This window comes from Sinohyriopsis cumingii, chromosome 16, assembly GCF_028554795.1.
Source record: "Sinohyriopsis cumingii isolate HCF-2022 chromosome 16, ASM2855479v2, whole genome shotgun sequence".
Taxonomy (NCBI): domain Eukaryota; kingdom Metazoa; phylum Mollusca; class Bivalvia; order Unionida; family Unionidae; genus Sinohyriopsis; species Sinohyriopsis cumingii.
The window spans coordinates 56,333,588-56,352,700 of record NC_142976.1 but is presented as its reverse complement, the minus strand read 5'-3'; the positions used below and the strand labels follow the sequence as shown (position 1 = coordinate 56,352,700).

Here is a 19,113-nt window from a genome sequence, read left to right as displayed (position 1 = left end):
TCTATGTGTATGAAAGGGCTTACCTAATGGTTCTATCTGTATCAAAGGGCTTACCTAATGGTTCTATCTGTATCAAAGGGCTTACCTAATGGTTCTATGTGTATCAAAGGGCTTACCTAATGGTTCTATCTGTATCAAAGGGCTTACCTAATGGTTCTATCTGTATCAAAGGGCTTACCTAATGGTTCTATCTGTATCAAAGGGCTTACCTAATGGTTATATGTGTATCAAAGGCCTTACCTAATGGTTCTATGTGTATCAAAGGGCTTACCTAATGGTTCTATCTGTATCAAAGGGCTTACCTAATGGTTCTATCTGTATCAAAGGGCTTACCTAATGGTTCTATGTGTATGAAAGGGCTTACCTAATGGTTCTATCTGTATCAAAGGGCTTACCTAATGGTTCTATCTGTATGAAAGGGCTTACCTAATGGTTCTATCTGTATCAAAGGGCTTACCTAATGGTTCTATCTGTATCAAAGGGCTTACCTAATGGTTCTATGTGTATGAAAGGGCTTACCTAATGGTTCTATCTGTATCAAAGGGCTTACCTAATGGTTCTATCTGTATCAAAGGGCTTACCTAATGGTTCTATGTGTATCAAAGGGCTTACCTAATGGTTCTATCTGTATCAAAGGGCTTACCTAATGGTTATATGTGTATCAAAGGCCTTACCTAATGGTTCTATGTGTATCAAAGGGCTTACCTAATGGTTCTATCTGTATCAAAGGGCTTACCTAATGGTTCTATCTGTATCAAAGGGCTTACCTAATGGTTCTATCTGTATCAAAGGTTCGTCAGGAAAGTCATCATCTGTAAGATCATATAATTCACCATATCCATAATCCCCAACAATCTTATGGGATGTTGTCGTGAGTCGACTTGTGGTAGTTGGAAGTATGTTCATGTTGACATAGTTCTCTGTGTTTGCTTCACTCTTATTTTTGTCCACAAACAATGTGTCTTCTGCATCAATTACAAGAATTGGTTCAGTTTCACTTTCACTAACTGACTCTGTTGCCAGAGAAGTGCTTTCTGTTGTTATAGAATCATGTCCATCTGTTGTTATGGATATGGGTTCAGTGGATACTGAGATATCACTGTCAGAAAATGTCACGGTCGAAATGGAAGGACTTGTTGAATTAGGTGTGGTTATCGATTTCTCCTCTAGGACTGAGCCTTCTTTCTGCTTACCGTGTCTATGTTTATGAGTTGCAGATGAGGGAGTTGCAAGATTGCCTGATTTGACATTGAAATTGTCATGAAAGTCAGATCTGGTTGTCATGGAAACAGGAGATTTGACAGTCAAGGGAACCTGAGACATAAAGGAGCTATCAGTCTCCAAAGATATATTAAGTCTGACCAATGAAGTGTCTGAAGTTTCATGAAATGCTGGAGATGATAAGGAAGATAAAGAAGAAATGGCTGAAGGTGATGATGACTGCAATGTAACGAAAGATGAAGACAATGGTGGAGATGATAATATCTCTGCAGATTCATCAGTATCCTTATAATCATGTTCATATTTCTGGAATGTTGTGTATTGTTCTGAGTCAGTCACTTCCTCCTCTCTTCCTGAGGAAGTATAATCAGCTGAAAATCCATTAGAGCTTGTGACATCCATTTCCAGTGGTGTTACAAATGGAGTATCTTCTCCTAGTGAATGTGGAGATTGGAGAACCTCCCTAGAGGAAGTTGTTGTATTCGGATTTCTTTGAACTTCAGAATTAGTGTTGATTTGTTTAATATCCACAGAGCTTGCAAGTGTCTGGTTTGATGTGAAGGAAGGTGCTGCAGACGAACTTAAAACCGAGGCAGTGTGTGTCTCAAGAGTACTGGATAAAGCAGATTCTGTAGATTCAAAGGGGAAATTCATGAACAAATCTTCCACCATATCTTTCATTGGAAGACTTACTCTCATTGATGCAGTCGTACTTTCATCTGTCAAGTAGAAAAAAAATGAATACAAATAAAAATCTTCCAAATATGAATAAAATTTCTAGGGCAGCTACACTATAAATGTCGACTTTATATTCTTCTTCATAAAAAGTACAAAATAAAGAATGTATTCCCATGCGATCAATGACTTCAAATAAAATATTGTATTGGTTAATGACAAATCTAAAAACATAAATTAGCCAACATAGGCTGACACACTCTATGTCCTGACATTACTCTCATCAAAATAAACACTGAAATTGCAGAATAACCACAAAATTTGCTAATTCAAAAAAAAGAAACTAATATTCCTCAAATTCAGATTTTACTATGAAGGATAGAAAATGCAAATAAAATCTAATAGTAACTGTTACAAGATAATTATAGAGAGAATGAGCTAAAGATACAAATACAAGAAAGAAAAATACAATTCCCAAGTATATTTAGCAGGGCTGAGAAAAACCACTCATCCTCTTGTCCTGACGAAACTTTACTATGTACCGTATATACTCACTTATAAGCTGAATAATTTAGGAAAAATAAAAGACTGGATGAAGTGGGGAATCAGTTTATCCATTGGAAAAGGCTGAAACTTGAAAAATTTTATATTTAATTTGTTGACTAATATAATAACTGTAAATGTTGGGACACTTTAAAAAAAAAAATTCCGTGTCCCAAGACTTACATGCAACATTTTCAGTGCCCCAACATCTGAAGACACAAAAAATGTCAAGACAAAATTGGCAAGATTGACACGGGTCACACAGCAGCTCCTTCAATAATCACATCAATAAACTTTTATAAACTACTATGATTGTTTTTGTTACTATTTTGCATATCCATATTTTCTGATTTTCCCCACCTAAAATTAAATATAGATAAATAAAGACTTCATAATTCATGGGCCAGTTCAAGTATAACCAGGAGACTAAGCTGTATTATAATGTACAGTACATGTTTAATGCAAATCACGCTAAGTATCACTTATATCCTTGTTTATTCCTAAAAATTATCAGATGCAGATCTTGCTTTATTGATTTTTCTATCAAATCACATTCTTCCAGATCACATTTCAGCTGGATGTACATAGCTGTTTCATTTACGGTGATCAATGCGCTCACTAGTTACTCTTTTTCAATGATATAAGAGATCCTACAAAATCTTTACGAAAAGGTACACATTTTATTGTAAATGGCATATAACCAGTATATATTCACATAACTGATACTTGTTCATGAAAGAATGATCGTAATAACGGCTGAGATCATTATTGATCTATTTTAGTTTTGTGTTTTTGCTGAACAAAATCATAATTTTCCACATATTGGAAAGCTGGTTGTTTCAGCATCTCTTTGTTTATAATTGGCAGATTTGTCTTGTTTTCCAACAGCAATCCAGGCCAGTTAATAACTAAAACATTGAAACTGGTTTGGGTTATGAGAGAATTTTGTCCAGTGGACATGTAAATGACTTGTACTTCATAATGTTAGCATGATTACTGTAGCTATGCAAACACGGTTTAAGGTTGCTTACATCAAAGTAAACTACAACTCTGTTTTTAAGGTATTATTATAATTTTCAAAGCATTATTTCTGGAAATGTTATTTAAATTTACTGCAGTAATGCCTCTGATTCAAATCCAAGGATGTACTTCATTCAGTGCCATTATGTAAATATGCTAACAATCCTAAATGCAAACACTGAACCAAACATTGCTGTTGTTCATTGTTGTCACACTGGGATCACAATTTCAAGGCAAAATAAAAACAATAACTGGTACATTGATACAAAATTATAATGAAATAATGCATAAACAAATAATAATTAACTAGAGTCAAAGGCAATGGTTACTGTTACAGAAACACGATCAGTTCTTGACCTCATTCAATCAAATTATACACCAATCTGAATTAGGCAGAAACAATAAGAAAATAGAAAATTAAATGAATTTATTGACTTTGAATACAAATTATATGAACTTATAACGTTTTCATGTAATAATAATATATGCCAACAACGAGAGAGGTATAAGCTTAATTTTTGCTAATATAAATAAGCATAATCTTTATCTAATATAGGTTTGCCTAAAAAAATGTATTTAGAACTTAGTGTGCACATCTTGTGATGTCATCTGGGACTTGTGGGTCAGCTTATGCACAGTCATGCACTTCAGAATGTTTTTACCAATTGAGTTGGGGGGAGGTCAGCTTATGCGCAAAGAGGCTTATATGTGAGTAGAATAGATGCAGATTCACAAATCTGAGTGTATTTTCTACCTCTAACAAGCAATTAAGTTCAACATCACTTTATGTTCAGCATACATAAGTTATAGAATAACCCATGCCTAACTTGCCTTGTTTTTATTCACACAGGTACCTGATGTAAGCTTGCTTCTAAAATGGGTAAATATTGTAAACATTATGTTGCAGTTTCACACCAAGCCCTCAATTTCATAATGGTATTGATATTGACAGTGACACTTTTCAGTAATTTCTGCATCATTTTGATGTTGAGAATGATTCCCTTTCAATGGCTTATCACACAGCTTTATGAGTCAGGCCTCTAAGAAGTTAATGGACAGAGAATGTCAAAATATTTAGATTTTTCATCTGGTCTGGAAATGTTAAAGCTGCCCAGAACAATCGTATTTTCAAGACTGAAGCTTTAGATACATGGTTATGTCAAATGGAAGATGCCAGCAAATATTTCTACAAGCAAATAATTACTTTTTACCAAAATTTTTTGCTATCTTGTATTTGAAATGACTACTTTAAGTATCCTAGCTTTCAAACAATGTAAGCTGTTGCAATCTATTTATAAATCAGGCAATGTCAAGACAACAGCTGACTGGTCAAAATCTATTTGGAATAATGACCTAGCAATGTTCCAATTATTTTAGCCAATCAACAATCTTCCTTTTTACAGCACCTGTGTGTAGCTCTCTAAAATGGAGGTTTTACCAAAATGGATCATTTATTACAAACGTTGGCGGAGGCTAAGATGGTTCGAATTCTTCTTTCAAAAGCAATTTACAGTAATTTTACTGGCGAATAGTAATTGTATACTTATATAAACAGCTTTTGGCATCTTTATTTTGGTGTGACAATGTAATAACAAAATTGCACTGTCCTGAAAACGATACAACAATGCAAAAAGTGCAACAATGTCTGACCTGAAGAAAATAATAAAATTTTCACTTTCTCTGTCTCCTAACTTCTCCCACATCTAACCCATAAAGATGTGTAATAACCTACTGAAATGGAATTTTTGGACACTTAGATTACTGTAAGGTTTCACTGTAAATGTGAAAACTACAATGAAATCAAGGGCTATATATGCAACTTCAATTTCTTCAGTTACAAACCTTGTTTCTAATTATACTTTTATTTAAGGAGCCATGTATTAGAGCATAATCTTTAAATGGTTCTGACTCATTTTAGTAACAGGCCTGCATCAGGTACCTGTGTTTTCTTAGTAAAAGTGGTGTAAGCATTATAGTGGAGAAGTGTACTGTGTTAAATATAATGAGGACATGGAGCAGTAATTTTTGCAACTCACTCGTCCCAGGGACGAGGGCTTGGGAACTATTTTCCTGAGTCCTGATTTAGTCTAATATTACAATACATGAAACATAAGCTGAACTCTGCAGAAATTTAATAATGCAATTAAAGTTACATTTCTACTCGTAAGTAGCATTTCATCACAAAACTTGTTTGGTAGCAGCTCTGGCAAGCAAGGGGAGGTAATGCATAGCAAGGGTAATTCATAATTTTTTATCAAAGAAGATAAAAAAAAGTCACCGGAGAGACATGTTGTGCTATCAGCTTGAAGTTTGGTCCCTTCTGGACAAATACACTGGTGCAAACCCCGTGGTAAGGGGACACATCCATGAATACACAAGCAGTCATTCCGAAAACAATAGTTCCCTGCAAAATACAAATGCTATGTCTCAATACAGTATTGTCTCATTTTACCACCCTTCATTATATCATGGTTCCTTTTATAATGCAGACATGGAGCAGGGATCCCTTTTCTTATTTTAGTGTACCTGGATAAAACACAAACCTGTATATAATGTCGGCTCCCAGTTTATTCTTACAGGAGACACCATAAAAACAAGTCTGGACCTTACATATGTTAATCAAATAAAAATAAGCCATTTGGAAGTTACAGTGATGACTCAGATTAACATCAGACATCAACCTGATTTATTCATTGTATACGTATTAAATTCCACACCATAACTTTGCCAATTTCTAGCTGCCTATTAATATGTGAAGACAAATTTATGCCAAAAACATGAATAAAAATTATGTGTACATCCTCTTTTATTTCTTTCTTATTTTGCTCTAAATATCTTTTCAAGGTGAATGTGGTAATGAAAATGAACACATTTGATGATCATTATGCATTGCATTTTTAATCTCTTCACTAACTGACTAAATACAGAAATTGTCATTAAATGCCCTCATCTAAATTAACAAACCTGAAAAGTTTCTTGGGTGATGCAGCACAATGTCTGTGGGTCTTGTGAGATTGGTCACCAAGGCAACAGGGATCCCTGTGACTAAATTACTCATAACAACACTATGTGTTGTCCAATCTGTGAAAAATGTCACATGTTTTAGTAACACCATCCCAAAAACATGGCCCATGGTTTTAGACACCAATGGCAACTCTCGAAAACTGGAACCTGGAACAAGAAGAGAAAAGCGCTCAATGTTTTTTGAATTTTCCAACTTTAAGGCTATAATCACACAGTGTTACAGTGTATACTATTTTACTGACTTGTCTTGCTCTCATTGCTTCCAAGATATCAATTAAACTCTGAATAATATCTGAATTCAGTTCTGAACTTGCCTTTACAATTCATAAAGGAAATGATTTCAGGAATATGCAACCTGGCCTGAATTTTTCCACCAGAACTTTAAGTCTGGACCTACAGCAATCTGATTGGCTGAAATTTAAGTCTGACTTAAAACTGACCAATCAGATGTTTTATTTCTACACTTAAGACTTATTTTGTGAAACTGAGGCAAATTTACAGACAATATTTCAGCACAAATTAGGCTTCCATCACTTTAAGAAGTGAAAACCTTGTTCAAGAACCTTAACATCATGGTGAGTCGGCATGCTACTTAAATAGTGCTCAAGTACTGAGCTAATCTAAGAGAGGGTGAGTAAATCTGAGACAACTTCAGGCAATTATGAAACATATAACACAGTCTCATGTCAAGATGATGCTAGAAAGCCTCAACAACAAACAGCCTTCTCACCAGTGTACGGCTCACGTGTGAATAGTCAGCTAATAAGTCTCCTACTGACCAGCTTAAATAGCCCAACTGGTCCAAAACAATAGCTTAACTGGCCCAATTGGTCCAAAACAATAGCTTAATTGGCCCAACTGATCCAAAACAATAGCTTAATTGGCCCAACTGATCCAAAACAATAGCTTAATTGGCCCAACTGATCCAAAACAAAAACTTAATTGGCCCATCTGATCCAAAACAACAGGCTTATACAGCCCAACTGATCCAAAACAAAAGCTTAAATGGCCCAACTGGTCCAAAACAACAGCTTAATTGGCCCAACTGATCCAAAACAAAAGTTTAATTGGCCCATCTGATCCAAAACAACAGCTTACTTGGCCAAACTGATATCCAAAACAGCTGCTTAACTAGCCCAACTAATCCAAAACAACAGCTTATTCAGCCAAACTGATCCAAAACAACAACTTCATCAGCCCAACTGATCCAAAACAACACGTACACAATATATACTGTATTATGACCCATAAACAGTCACCACTTGGGGAAAAAAGGCTATGTAATTCAAGTGTCCATTGATCAGTACTCAAAAGGCTGCCCTTTACAATACAGTGACTATGGAAAACCTCTTTCAGTGCCTATTGTATCTACCCATCCTTAAGCAATGCAAGAAAAAAAATAAAGTAATTGCATGAGTTGCATAGATTTACTTACTGACACACAATGAATATGGTTACATTCTTGATGTGAGTGGAGAGCCACTAGGTCAAAATCCATCAAATCTAGTTATCTTTAATTGATGAACACAAGATTTTTATAATTACACCACTCCCTCGATAACTCGCGCACATCGGGGTCCAGAAACATCGACCGCACTATAAGCGAGGGGCGAGTTATCGAGGGACCTATAAAATAAGCCCAAAACCAATAAAGTGATTGACGACATAACGGAAAAATAAGGGGGGAGGGGTAGGCAGATTATACTGTTGAATACTCACTTTATAATCGTTCTGAGATTAACTGTTAATAAATATCTCTTCATAACGGTGTACTTTATTATTTTCTCATAGGACAACATTAAAAATTTCAGGATAAATTACAGTATATTGAGGCGATCATCGAAAACATTATTCCACGTGGTTTCCGTTCGCTGAACATGTGTACCATTTCACACATTGTGTACTACGCCACTAAGTTTTATGTTGAATTGTATGCATTCTAGTTTTATTGTTTGAGCCAAATTAGAAGTTTTTTATACACAAAAGATCGACTCTTTTTGAGAAACAGTGTCGATCGAACGATAGATAGATAGATAGATTTGAATGCAATAGAAGTAAAATGGAAAACAAAAAAAAAAAAACAAGAGTTAATCAGTACTGACATATTTAATTGGTCTACAAATTTAAAACAATGTAAATTAGAACAAGTTAATACTTGCCGTTTGTGCCACGCTTGACAAATATCAATTCACTTTTTGAAAAAATCAGTTAATTTTTTTTGTGTGTGTTACTCCTTGGTTTCTCTGCCGCCGAGCAAAATCCCTCAGATTTCTCAACTGCATGAGCTTTACGTAGTCAACATTTTGGGTCTCCAGCCACCTTATGGCAATATCAAAATATTTGCTTCCTGTGCAGAGGGGTGGGGGTGCAACATCTGTGTCTGCATCACTTTCAACACTTGTGTTACTCCAGTTAGAATCGTCTTCTGCTGCAAATTTGTTCGCTATAGAAATAATTATAGTTTCATCTGACATGTATTCGGCTGTAGGGCAATCATTGTCAGCACAAATCCACTCCTCCACCAAGAGAAACACCCATCTCAGGACCATGAGTCTGTACTAATTTCTCCATTAATGACATCAGTTTCACTGAAACATTCGAAGTCACTATCGTCGTCGTTGTCTCTGTTACTGTTTTGCTTTACGTCATAGGCAGCTCCAAGACCCTTAATCCAGCACCTGAGGTCTCTTGTAATCGATTTTTTTTTTAATGCAACAAACACTTCCCCAAGTTGTTGATCAAAACAAAGCCGGCATGTACATGTAATTAGGTTCTCACAAAAGTACTCACGGGTTTCGATGTGACGGTCGATTGACTCTTTTCATGTTTTCAATGAACAGACTATGTTGTGATTATAATGTTTACACTGAAACGGAATTAAAGGATTAGAACGTGACTTTCACACAGGAAGTCGTTTAATTGGTGTTTATTTCATTCTCTGTTGCCACCTGTTAACATTTACCAGAAGTTTTCATTGATCGCCATTTCACCAGACTGTTTATTTACAGTATAATGACAACTATTTATCCTAAAAACTTACATAATATATGATATCTTTAAACAGAGGTCTCGCTAGGATTTTAAAACTGGGTCTTTCTGCCTCTGAATTCAATCACTAAATATCAGTATATTTTCTCACTCGGCCGCCAAGTCAAAGCCTTTGAACTAGCCGCCTAGCTGTTGCATCATGTTCTTTTTTTTTTTTAATGTACTCTTATGAAATAGCAACAGTACATCAAAGAGTCTTTCAGTCACTGAATTCTGTCATTGTAAATATCAGCACAGTAAACTGATCAACACATTTTCCCACAAAGCAGGTGGCTGAAACAGGACCGGCAAATCTTTGAAATTTCCCGCGCACCTATTACATGCGTACGGAGGACTCCAGCCTCAGTGATTTTCTGCGTCCCAGATCAAAAATTGGCGTCCAAATACGCATAATTAAGCGTTTTCGAGATCTCTGAAATTAATTCTTATCTAGAGCTTGCAAATTGCAAAATATGGATTATATTTTTACGGGCATTAATCACCATTTTCGATGATAAAACGAGCAATGTATCAAGGTTTAATTTATCAATTCTTATCGTATTTTTTTTCATGTTCAGCATATTTTAAAGATATTTTAAATACATTTTGTCTGGAAAAAATCGGGAGCCAAGATGGACACCGCGTTATAAGCGGGATCGCGAGTTATCCGGGCGCGAGTTATCGAGGGAGCGGTGTACTAGTATTAATATTTAATTTTAGTATTATTTTTCTCCATGGGTTCTCAAGGTTAATGAGCCTTCTATTTTACAGGAAGCAATACATTTCATGGGTCTTTTATTAAGTGTTTCTGATATAAAGAAGGCTCTTGCACCTAACTTCATATTTGTTGTTTTCAATTGTTTTAGTAAATTTTTTGGTTACAAAAATGCTTCCCTTGAAGTATGTTATACATAACAGTGTAAACACCTCAATTAGTGACAGAAATTATTTTCAAGGTTCCTTGGAATATTTTGTTTGGCTATGTGATCATTTTTTGATGAACTCCTATCAGGAGATGACTTCCAAAAACAGTGTATCTTTACACAAAACCTTATAGTTGCTACTACTGCTGACCTGGAAAAGTAATATGGATGGGAAGTTATGTGATAATGCAGATGATATCCAACCCAAGCTGCTACATGATAGCACAGATGATAATTCATTTTGTTTTGTTTTTCTGGGTTTAATGCCATTTTTTAGCACACGATAACTGTACATGGTGGCCTGTACATTTGGTGGAGGAGGAATCTGGGTAAAGCCTGGAAACCTCCACGGACCCATGGGAAGCTAATGGAAAGCTTTCTCATATACCCACATTGGCTGAGCCGAGACTTGAACCCAAGCAGACAGAGGTGATTTGTGTATGTGATCTAAAAAGGCGAGTGCCTTAGACCACTGTGCCACCTGAGGACCAGTTAATAATTAAGCTATGTGATAATGCAGATTATACCTACATCATGCTATGTGACAATAGAAGTGATACTTACATCAAGTTATGTGATAATGCAGGTGATACCTATGTCAAGCTATTTGACAATACAGGTGAGACGATAACAACAAAATAATCCTCTGTTATACAGTATGATGTTATTACCATCTAATTCCATGACAAAGATTTTTCCGATGCTATCGGCAATGTACATTTCATCTCCTTGTATGACCAATGAGTTTGGCCAGTGCATTCCTCCAGACTTCAGCATCTTGGAACGATGGCCATTAGTTTTGGCAGAGTGGATTTCTGCACCCCCAAAACCCTCCCGATGCTCAGTCCAATACATCCATCTGTAATAATAAAATCAAAAATTCCAAGTTATTGCATGTAAAAAGTAACATGACATGCACGTCAGGTGAGATTTGGAATGGGAGAAGGTAAGCTGTGTCCTGCCTATTGAAAGATCATAAATATTAGATGCAATGTTTATCCATGATCACAATGCTACGAATCAACTGATGGGTTTCCAAATGGAAAACTAGTGTGTGTTGCTTGTAGAACTATGTATGTGTGTGTATATATAAATACACATACACAGTCTGGCACATGTCCTGCTTCAGGAACTTAGGAGTGTTCATGCAGAGCTACACACTGTGACAATTACCTGTAGAAGGGTCCATACAGCCTGTACAGGTAGGGACTTAGGGGTTCACTATCAATACTAATATAGTGAATGCTAAATAACCTGTTCTAGTAACAAGTTATCTGTAGGAAGGCTAAATTTTCACTGCTTATACAGGTAAAATTAATGAAGCATTGCTGATAGTAACTAAATGTATTAAGTGGACACTCTGAGTAAACCATCTATAGAAAACTTACCTGTATGTATCTGACCATGGTGGAAGCTATACAGTAATACAAATGAGTTTTCTATAGTACATACAAATCATGCACATAAAAAAGACACTGAAGCACCTTTATCAGTACTTATGAAGTAGATGCCACAATATCCATTGTGAGACAATATTACCTGTATAAAAGTCCCAATGACTTCGTTAAAGGTAAAATCAGTAAAGCATCACATATATAACTATGAAGTCGACGCTAAGACAAGATAATATGGAAAACTTACCCGTATGTATCTGGACATAGCAGAGTTTTCTATATCACCAGACCTGCACTTATTAATACAGTTATAGCAATGTGAAGGGATACCATTAAACCCATGCAGGTATGTAACTAAAGGCATCTAAGTGTATGAAGCATGGCAGTGTGGTAACACTGAAAAGTTAGAAACTTTGTTGTCACTGATAGAAAGAACGGAAAAGTTGTAAATTTATAGATGGAGTATACTTCCTCCAAGTTGTTTTAAGGTAGAAAACTTCCAAACTGCTTGTATGAATTTTGTGAGGCACAATCCCAGTATCAAGGGAGATCACTCTAACTGCTACCTAGGTGGGCAGATAACTTTTACCTTTGTAGCTAAAATGTTTTAATCTGTGAGGGCTGGATTTGTGAGGTAGTAGTAGAAGCTCTTTGAAGTTATTATGATCTGGTCACATATTTGCAGAAGAAACAAGATAGTTGAAACAAATTATTCAGAATTTTTCAAATACCCCTTGGGCCCTGAGTGGCTGAGTGGTCTAAAGCGCTCACCATTATGGATCACTGCCATCTCACTTCTGTCTGCATGGGTTTGAGCCAGGGACTTGGCCAATGTGGGTATGTGATAAAGCTTGCTGGTAGCTTCTTGTGGGTCAGTGGTTCTTTCTGGGGTTTTCCCAGGTTCTTCCTCCACCAGTTATACTGGCCATCTTGTATAGCCTTTCTTGTGCTGAAAAATGTCATTAAACCCTACAACAACAACAACAACATCAAATACCCTTCATATAGTTGCAGCCAGAACAACAATGCTTTAAGACACTCTGCAAAGATGTACTGGAAGATATATTATGCTTCACTATAAATTTAGCCCTGAAGTGTATGTCTAAAAAGTACAAGTGGCCAAAGTGTCTTCTTTAAAAATACAATTGAGAAAAATCAACCCACCCCCAACCTAACAAAATGCTTAAAGTTTCATTAAATACATATTAACTTTGACTGAACTTCCTTGCAAATTTATGGATCTATGTTTACGTGAGTGATTGATACAGGTGATGTATGACAAATAGGTAAATCTACATTCTATCTGAATCACATGGGCATGTAATGCTGGGTGAAAAAAAAACAATTCCCCAATTAATCTTATAGGAAAAGACCATAAAGAAACTTTTCTTCTGCTGTTTTTATGAAGACAACTTTGTTCATCGGAATAAATGGACAAAATAATTATTTTCTACCCCGATTTTGGTAATGATGCTGATAGTTACCTGTCATTTGGGTGGAGAACTATTGCTCTAGGATGATTCAAGTTGCTGAGGATTATATCATATGTCGAAGCTCCTCGCAACACATTAAGTTTTGCTATGTGTCCTGTGTCATTTTCGGAGGAGTCCACTGTCCAGTAAAGCCTGTGTCGGTCTGGGCTAACTGCTATCCCATCCACAAGACCAGTCTCCTGGTACAGTAATGTTGGCTGAATTTCATTTAGTGGGGATGAAAATACCGCTTTCCTTGAAAATAGAATTCATGACAAAATCTTGCTATTATTAGAAAGCAAACTAGAAAATATCTGCTGCTCTAAATTTAGGATGTCACATATTTTACCCGGTTTTTCAATTTTATTAAAATTGCATGTTTACTGCTAGAATTGGGTTAACAGGATCTATTCATGTGGGACTTCAATAAAAATCCAAAGTATCACATTATGTATCAATATCACTTGTCAGTTCACCTTCATCATACACGTGAACCTCCATGATGGGAGGGTTCTTCTCCCAAAATGAAGGAAGTCTCTGTCCCTCCCATCACTTACTGAAATCTCCTGTGTAGCAACAAGACAAGATAAGCTTTTTTTAAAGACAAGATTCTGGCAATATTCATGCAAAAAGTGATACATACAATGAATACAAGCATATAAGTTGGTCCAACTGCAAAACAACAATCAGACCCTGATCTGCTGTCATATAGTGTACTGGCATATCAGAGTCTCTATTACTTATTCGACTTATTACTTCAAAAAACTGCTTACACCCAGATCTGTGGTCACATTATGCAACAGCAGATCTGGGTCTGTGCAGACTGCAGTTGGATCAAACTTGTACAAGAGTATATTTTGCATAAATATTGGCAATTCTTTTCTTGTTGCCACTTTACGTATCATAAAGCCAGTTATGTGGTGCGTTTGTGAGTACAGTTAAGGTTAGGATAGCAAGATGGATAGGGCGATATGAAGTAGAAATAGAGTTTAATCCTTATGCAGTAATCCCAGATTGCAAATAAAACTTTGAAACTTTAGCACTATCATAAATAATATATTTAAATACTTAGGTTACATATTCAGAAACCACGATAATGATACACAAATCTTTTCAATGTCCTGACAAATCCCCAATTACCTGGAGTGATCACTCCAGTATATCATGTCCAATGTAGAATCGTATGCAAGGGCCATGAAGTTGCTCTGAGTCCCTCCTCGAACTAACGTCTGAGGTTGAGGATCTGACCCTTCATCTAGGCTGAAGAGGTTGATTGTGTTCAGGTCGGTATACAACAGGAAGGTATCTGGTCCTGAAATTGTAGAATTGTATCTCTGCAGCTATATTTCCTGACATTTTAATCTATATAAATGTACCAAGGTGTATCATCGTATCATGTTTAATGGGCTACGTTTACTCTAACACAAATATATATTATGCTTGGCAAAAAACTGTGCTAATGCAACAAACACATGATCATTTCAAACTGTTATCCATATTGGTTTAGCTCTAAAACTATATAAACATCTCTCCTGAATGAATGAATGAAATACTATGTGTATGTGTGTGCGTGTTTGTGATTTGGGTTTTTAATGTAGCTTTAACAAATTTGCAGTCATATCACTACAATGTCTGCAGTTTGGCAGTTTATAGTGATGCCCAGACACATAGCATGATGTCCCACCCAGTCACATTATCCTGAAACCAGGCCGACCAGTCCTAACACTAACCTCTCAATGCTGAGCGCCTAGTGAGGCAGCTATTAGTCCCATTTTTAAAAGTCTTTGGTATGACCCGGCCGGGGTATGAAGCTGTGACCTCCCACATCGGGCAGACGCTCTAACCAACAGAGCCATCTGAAATACTGTATATACTTACATGTAAGCTGATTACAACTGCAAACTACATAGATCCAGATCTGCCATCATGCTATGTGTTGGCAGATCAGGGTCTATGTTACATATTCTACTGATTTCTCCTAACAAACTACATAGACCCAGATCTACCATCATGCTATGTGCTGGCAGATTAGGGTCTATGTTATATGTTCTACTGATTTCTCCTAACAAACTACATAGACCTCGATCTGCAATCATGCTATGTGTTGGCAGCTCAGAGTCTATATTATATGTTATACTGATTTCTCCTAACAAACTATACAGACCCAGATCTGATGGCTCATGATGTGATGGCATATCCGAATCTATGCAGTTTGTAGCTGGACTCATCTTATAAGTGAGTATAAACAGTACTACATTTTAGTCCCAATTAGTTAACATTATATCCGACTATTCATTCTAATTAAAATTACAGATTTTTTGTGTGTATCACTGTACTTGTTTCTAGGTGAAAAAAAAGACCTAAACTATTTGTCCTTTTCATCAATCCATGATATATGATAAGGAATTACACATAGTTTATCTCTATAACCGGACCACTAAGAAAAGGCAGTTTTCTCTAACTCTTTCCCTTTTGTATCAATTGTATTGCTGCTTAGCGATCAGGAAAGTTTGAACAAAATTTCTACTTAAGTGTAAGAGAAAATCAAACTTCATTTACTACAGACACACAGAAAAACAATCTGCAGTTTGTACAAGAGAAAGAAACATTTCTATAAATGAATTTCAAAGACGGACTCCCATTTGTTTAGTCTAAATAATGATCCAAATTAACCTAAGAAACAGCCGATAAAAGGAAGTAAATTATATATAGAAAAAGTGTGATTGAAGATCTATTGCTGTTAGAAGGCAGCAGACATTCTAAAAAATTTTGTATCGTCCATGCTTTTAAAACAGGCATGAAATTAGGTAAACATCAACAAGTGTACCATAAATGTCACATTAAATGCATACTGAAATTTAACTTTTTTGCAGAAACCATTTATATTTTATCAGTCAATGTAGCTTGACCTTTCACCTTATGACTCCAAAATCAATCAGATTCTTCCTAGCACCAAGTGTAAGTGTCCACGATACTTGATCAAGGTCTGTGGTGTGTAACTAATGTTAATGTGCAAAAACCATTTTTATTCTTAACAGACAAAGTTACTTTGACCTTGGAACTACTGCATACCACATGATGACAGCATACCAAAATGATATATATTGCGCTGGAATGAGGTAGGGATGTCCAAATACACTTATAAGTGGAAAAGGGTTAACATGTGCATATGAAGGGCTTCGGGACAGGACAATTTTACTCTTTCAGTAAGGCTTATTACATGCCAGTATGTTATAATCAAAATCAACTGAACAAGATCAGCGTGCATTTTTTCCCCCAACTTACTTGTGCATGTTCTGTTGTCCGAGGCTCTGACAAAAGCTGTACCACTGGGACAGTAGCAATAAGTTGGAAAGTCTACAGGACCCCTAATACACCCATGGCTACAGTTAGCTTCCAGACAGTTCAAGTCTTGCTCTTCTTGAATGAAAAATACATGCCTGATATAATGTTATGAATATAACATTTAATAATTTGTTATTTTTGGACGTTACCAATGAACAACATCATGATGCAAGGCGAACGATATCCTGAATGTTTGTTTCAAAGCATTCCATATTTTACAGTTTTTGAAGAAAGTACAACATTTTCATCATGTGATAAACAGAATTGTGGAAAGTGCTCATTTTACTTCAAATTTATTCCATTTGTGCAATAACTTAAATCTTACCAGTAAATATACCTGCTAAGGTTCACAGAAGTAAGCTCGTTTAATTTCATGTGAGATCTACTTTCATGAGCTATACTAAGATGAACTGATTATTATCTTTTTAAAACAGCCCTTCCGACAACATGGAGGAATAACATGCACAAGCACAATTTTTACATAATTAGATGTTATTGCTTTTAAAAGAAAAGGAAAGGCTCATAAAATACAATAACACAATCTTTTTATATTTCTTAAAATTAAGAGAAATGAACTTTATTTAACCAATGAATAAGCTTGTTGTGAAATACTTGTAAATTTAGGTCAACTTAGTAAGTCAGTAATTGTTCAGAAAAAGAAACATATGGGTGTACTTTAATAATGTGGTAGCTGGTATTCAAAAATGTCAACCATGTTATCTGCCTAATAAAACTATAGCAAGTAATTGTTAACTAGAGTACAGTTGTATCCATTTATCTCAACATCCTTGGATCTGAGGTAATATTGTCAACATAGTGAGAAATGCTGAGTGTATAATGTACCAAGCCAAAGAACAGCAAGTATAATCATAAATTCAAGAAATGCATGTATGAGTGTTGGACAGGACGCTTTGAAATAAACAATAAGCCAGTGAAACGTACAATAATAATTTTACTATGTACCAATTTATATAACAATTGGGATTTTAAAAGCATTATGATCTGTAAGCTAGATGTTTAAGAAACTAATTTGCATTATCTTTAGCTGTTTGAATTAGCCTGGCTCATGCTTTTAGCACCAAGGAATAAGGGAGATCTAAGATAAAAATGAGAGCCATGGGAAAGCTTTGTTACATTCAAATTCACGTTACCACAAAATGTGTTCCAGTGAGGTTCCCCTGTATTCAGAGTAAAAAATGTTTCTTTCGTAAGTGATCATAATATATTAAGAATACATACATAAGAATACATCCATTCACTTGCAAACCTTGCCCTTTCATGCAGATGAAAACTTTCACCATGTCTCATCAACAAAGTACTAAAAAATCCAAGACACAAGTTAGACAAAGGTTGTCTCCCCTTGGAAAAAAGTACTGGTCCCAACTCCCATCAGGGGTCAGTTCCTACTGGAATGGATGGATGTTTTTTCCAGGGATGTAACTATGGGGAGGGCTTGGAATGGTGTTCCCATGTTATAATATGGGAAGTAAAAGAAAGTGGGAGTCATATCTCCTGACCCTGAAGTTTACTGTTTCAATCTCATAACAAATGTACAACAGGCTCAAGTCTCATGTGAGATTTGGGTAAGGGTTAGCTAATGGCTGAAGTAAGCCTTTTGGAATAAAATATCTCAGAGGTAAAGGCAGCAAAATGTCATTTATGACCTCCCCAGTGCTGGAATGATGTCTGTCAAGGAACATTTGCACTCAAATACTATGTTAGTCGTGACTTCTTGTGAGCCGATATACATAAAAAATACATATCGTTTGTTAGTGCCTTGTAAGTTGTTGAGGGAATAATCCCATGGATCCAGGATCATACTGCCTGAGACAAAATATAGTTCCTTGCTCATCCAAGTGGTAAAAACAAGTAAGATCTCAATCTTCAGGTGCCATTCAGTGCCTTTGAGGGTCCTGTAAGTGTCTCTGGGAATAAGGGTCCAAAAGAAGACAGCTATTTGAAGACAACAACTGATTTTCCCTTGGAAGAGCCTGTTCTTAGCAATGAAAGCAGGGCTATCATGACAGAAACTGAACCTACAGAACTGTGGACAATTTGTGTCAACCAAGAAGACGTGGATGATATTGAGTCTGCTTTTAATAACTTCAATGACTGGAAAGCAGACCTTGTATAAAAGGTGAGTCAGTGGTAGCTGTTTGAAGAGTGCCTATGTTCAACCAAATCCGAACCAATGGTAGATTATATTTATGTCAAAGGGCCAAGGCCTTTTGTTAAGACTAGTCGAAATTGGATAGAAGGTCATACAGGTCTTTATTCTGGCCTATATCCTCCATTCCATGGTGGCAAAAAGTGTTTAAAATGTGTAAAGGCAGAACTCTCCACATACAAGTTCATGACTAGAAATTGTTTAGATATGACTCTGAAAAATAAAATCTCACCCAGACATACAAAAAATAAATTTGGTGAACCTGAAGAACTTGGGGTGTAATTAGGGTGTAATTAGGGTAA

At 36.0% G+C, this 19,113-nt stretch overlaps 1 protein-coding gene across 2 annotated transcripts in view; it reads right to left on the bottom strand.

Annotated features, from left to right (window-relative positions):
• The window catches only part of LOC149780464 (uncharacterized), a 146,627-nt gene that overhangs the window by 32,430 nt on the left and 95,084 nt on the right, over positions 1–19,113 (bottom strand). The window contains exons 13-19 of one of the 2 annotated variants that reach the window (XM_089937406.1): positions 16,585–16,719; positions 14,440–14,611; positions 13,312–13,554; positions 11,105–11,292; positions 6,424–6,630; positions 5,738–5,863; positions 768–1,940 (exon numbers count right to left, since the gene is read on the bottom strand). In XM_089937406.1, coding sequence (XP_089793532.1) covers positions 768–1,940; positions 5,738–5,863; positions 6,424–6,630; positions 11,105–11,292; positions 13,312–13,554; positions 14,440–14,611; positions 16,585–16,719 — 2,244 coding nt within the window. The remainder of the gene's footprint in view (positions 1–767; positions 1,941–5,737; positions 5,864–6,423; positions 6,631–11,104; positions 11,293–13,311; positions 13,555–14,439; positions 14,612–16,584; positions 16,720–19,113) is intronic. The other variant, XM_089937407.1, reaches the window with a different exon arrangement.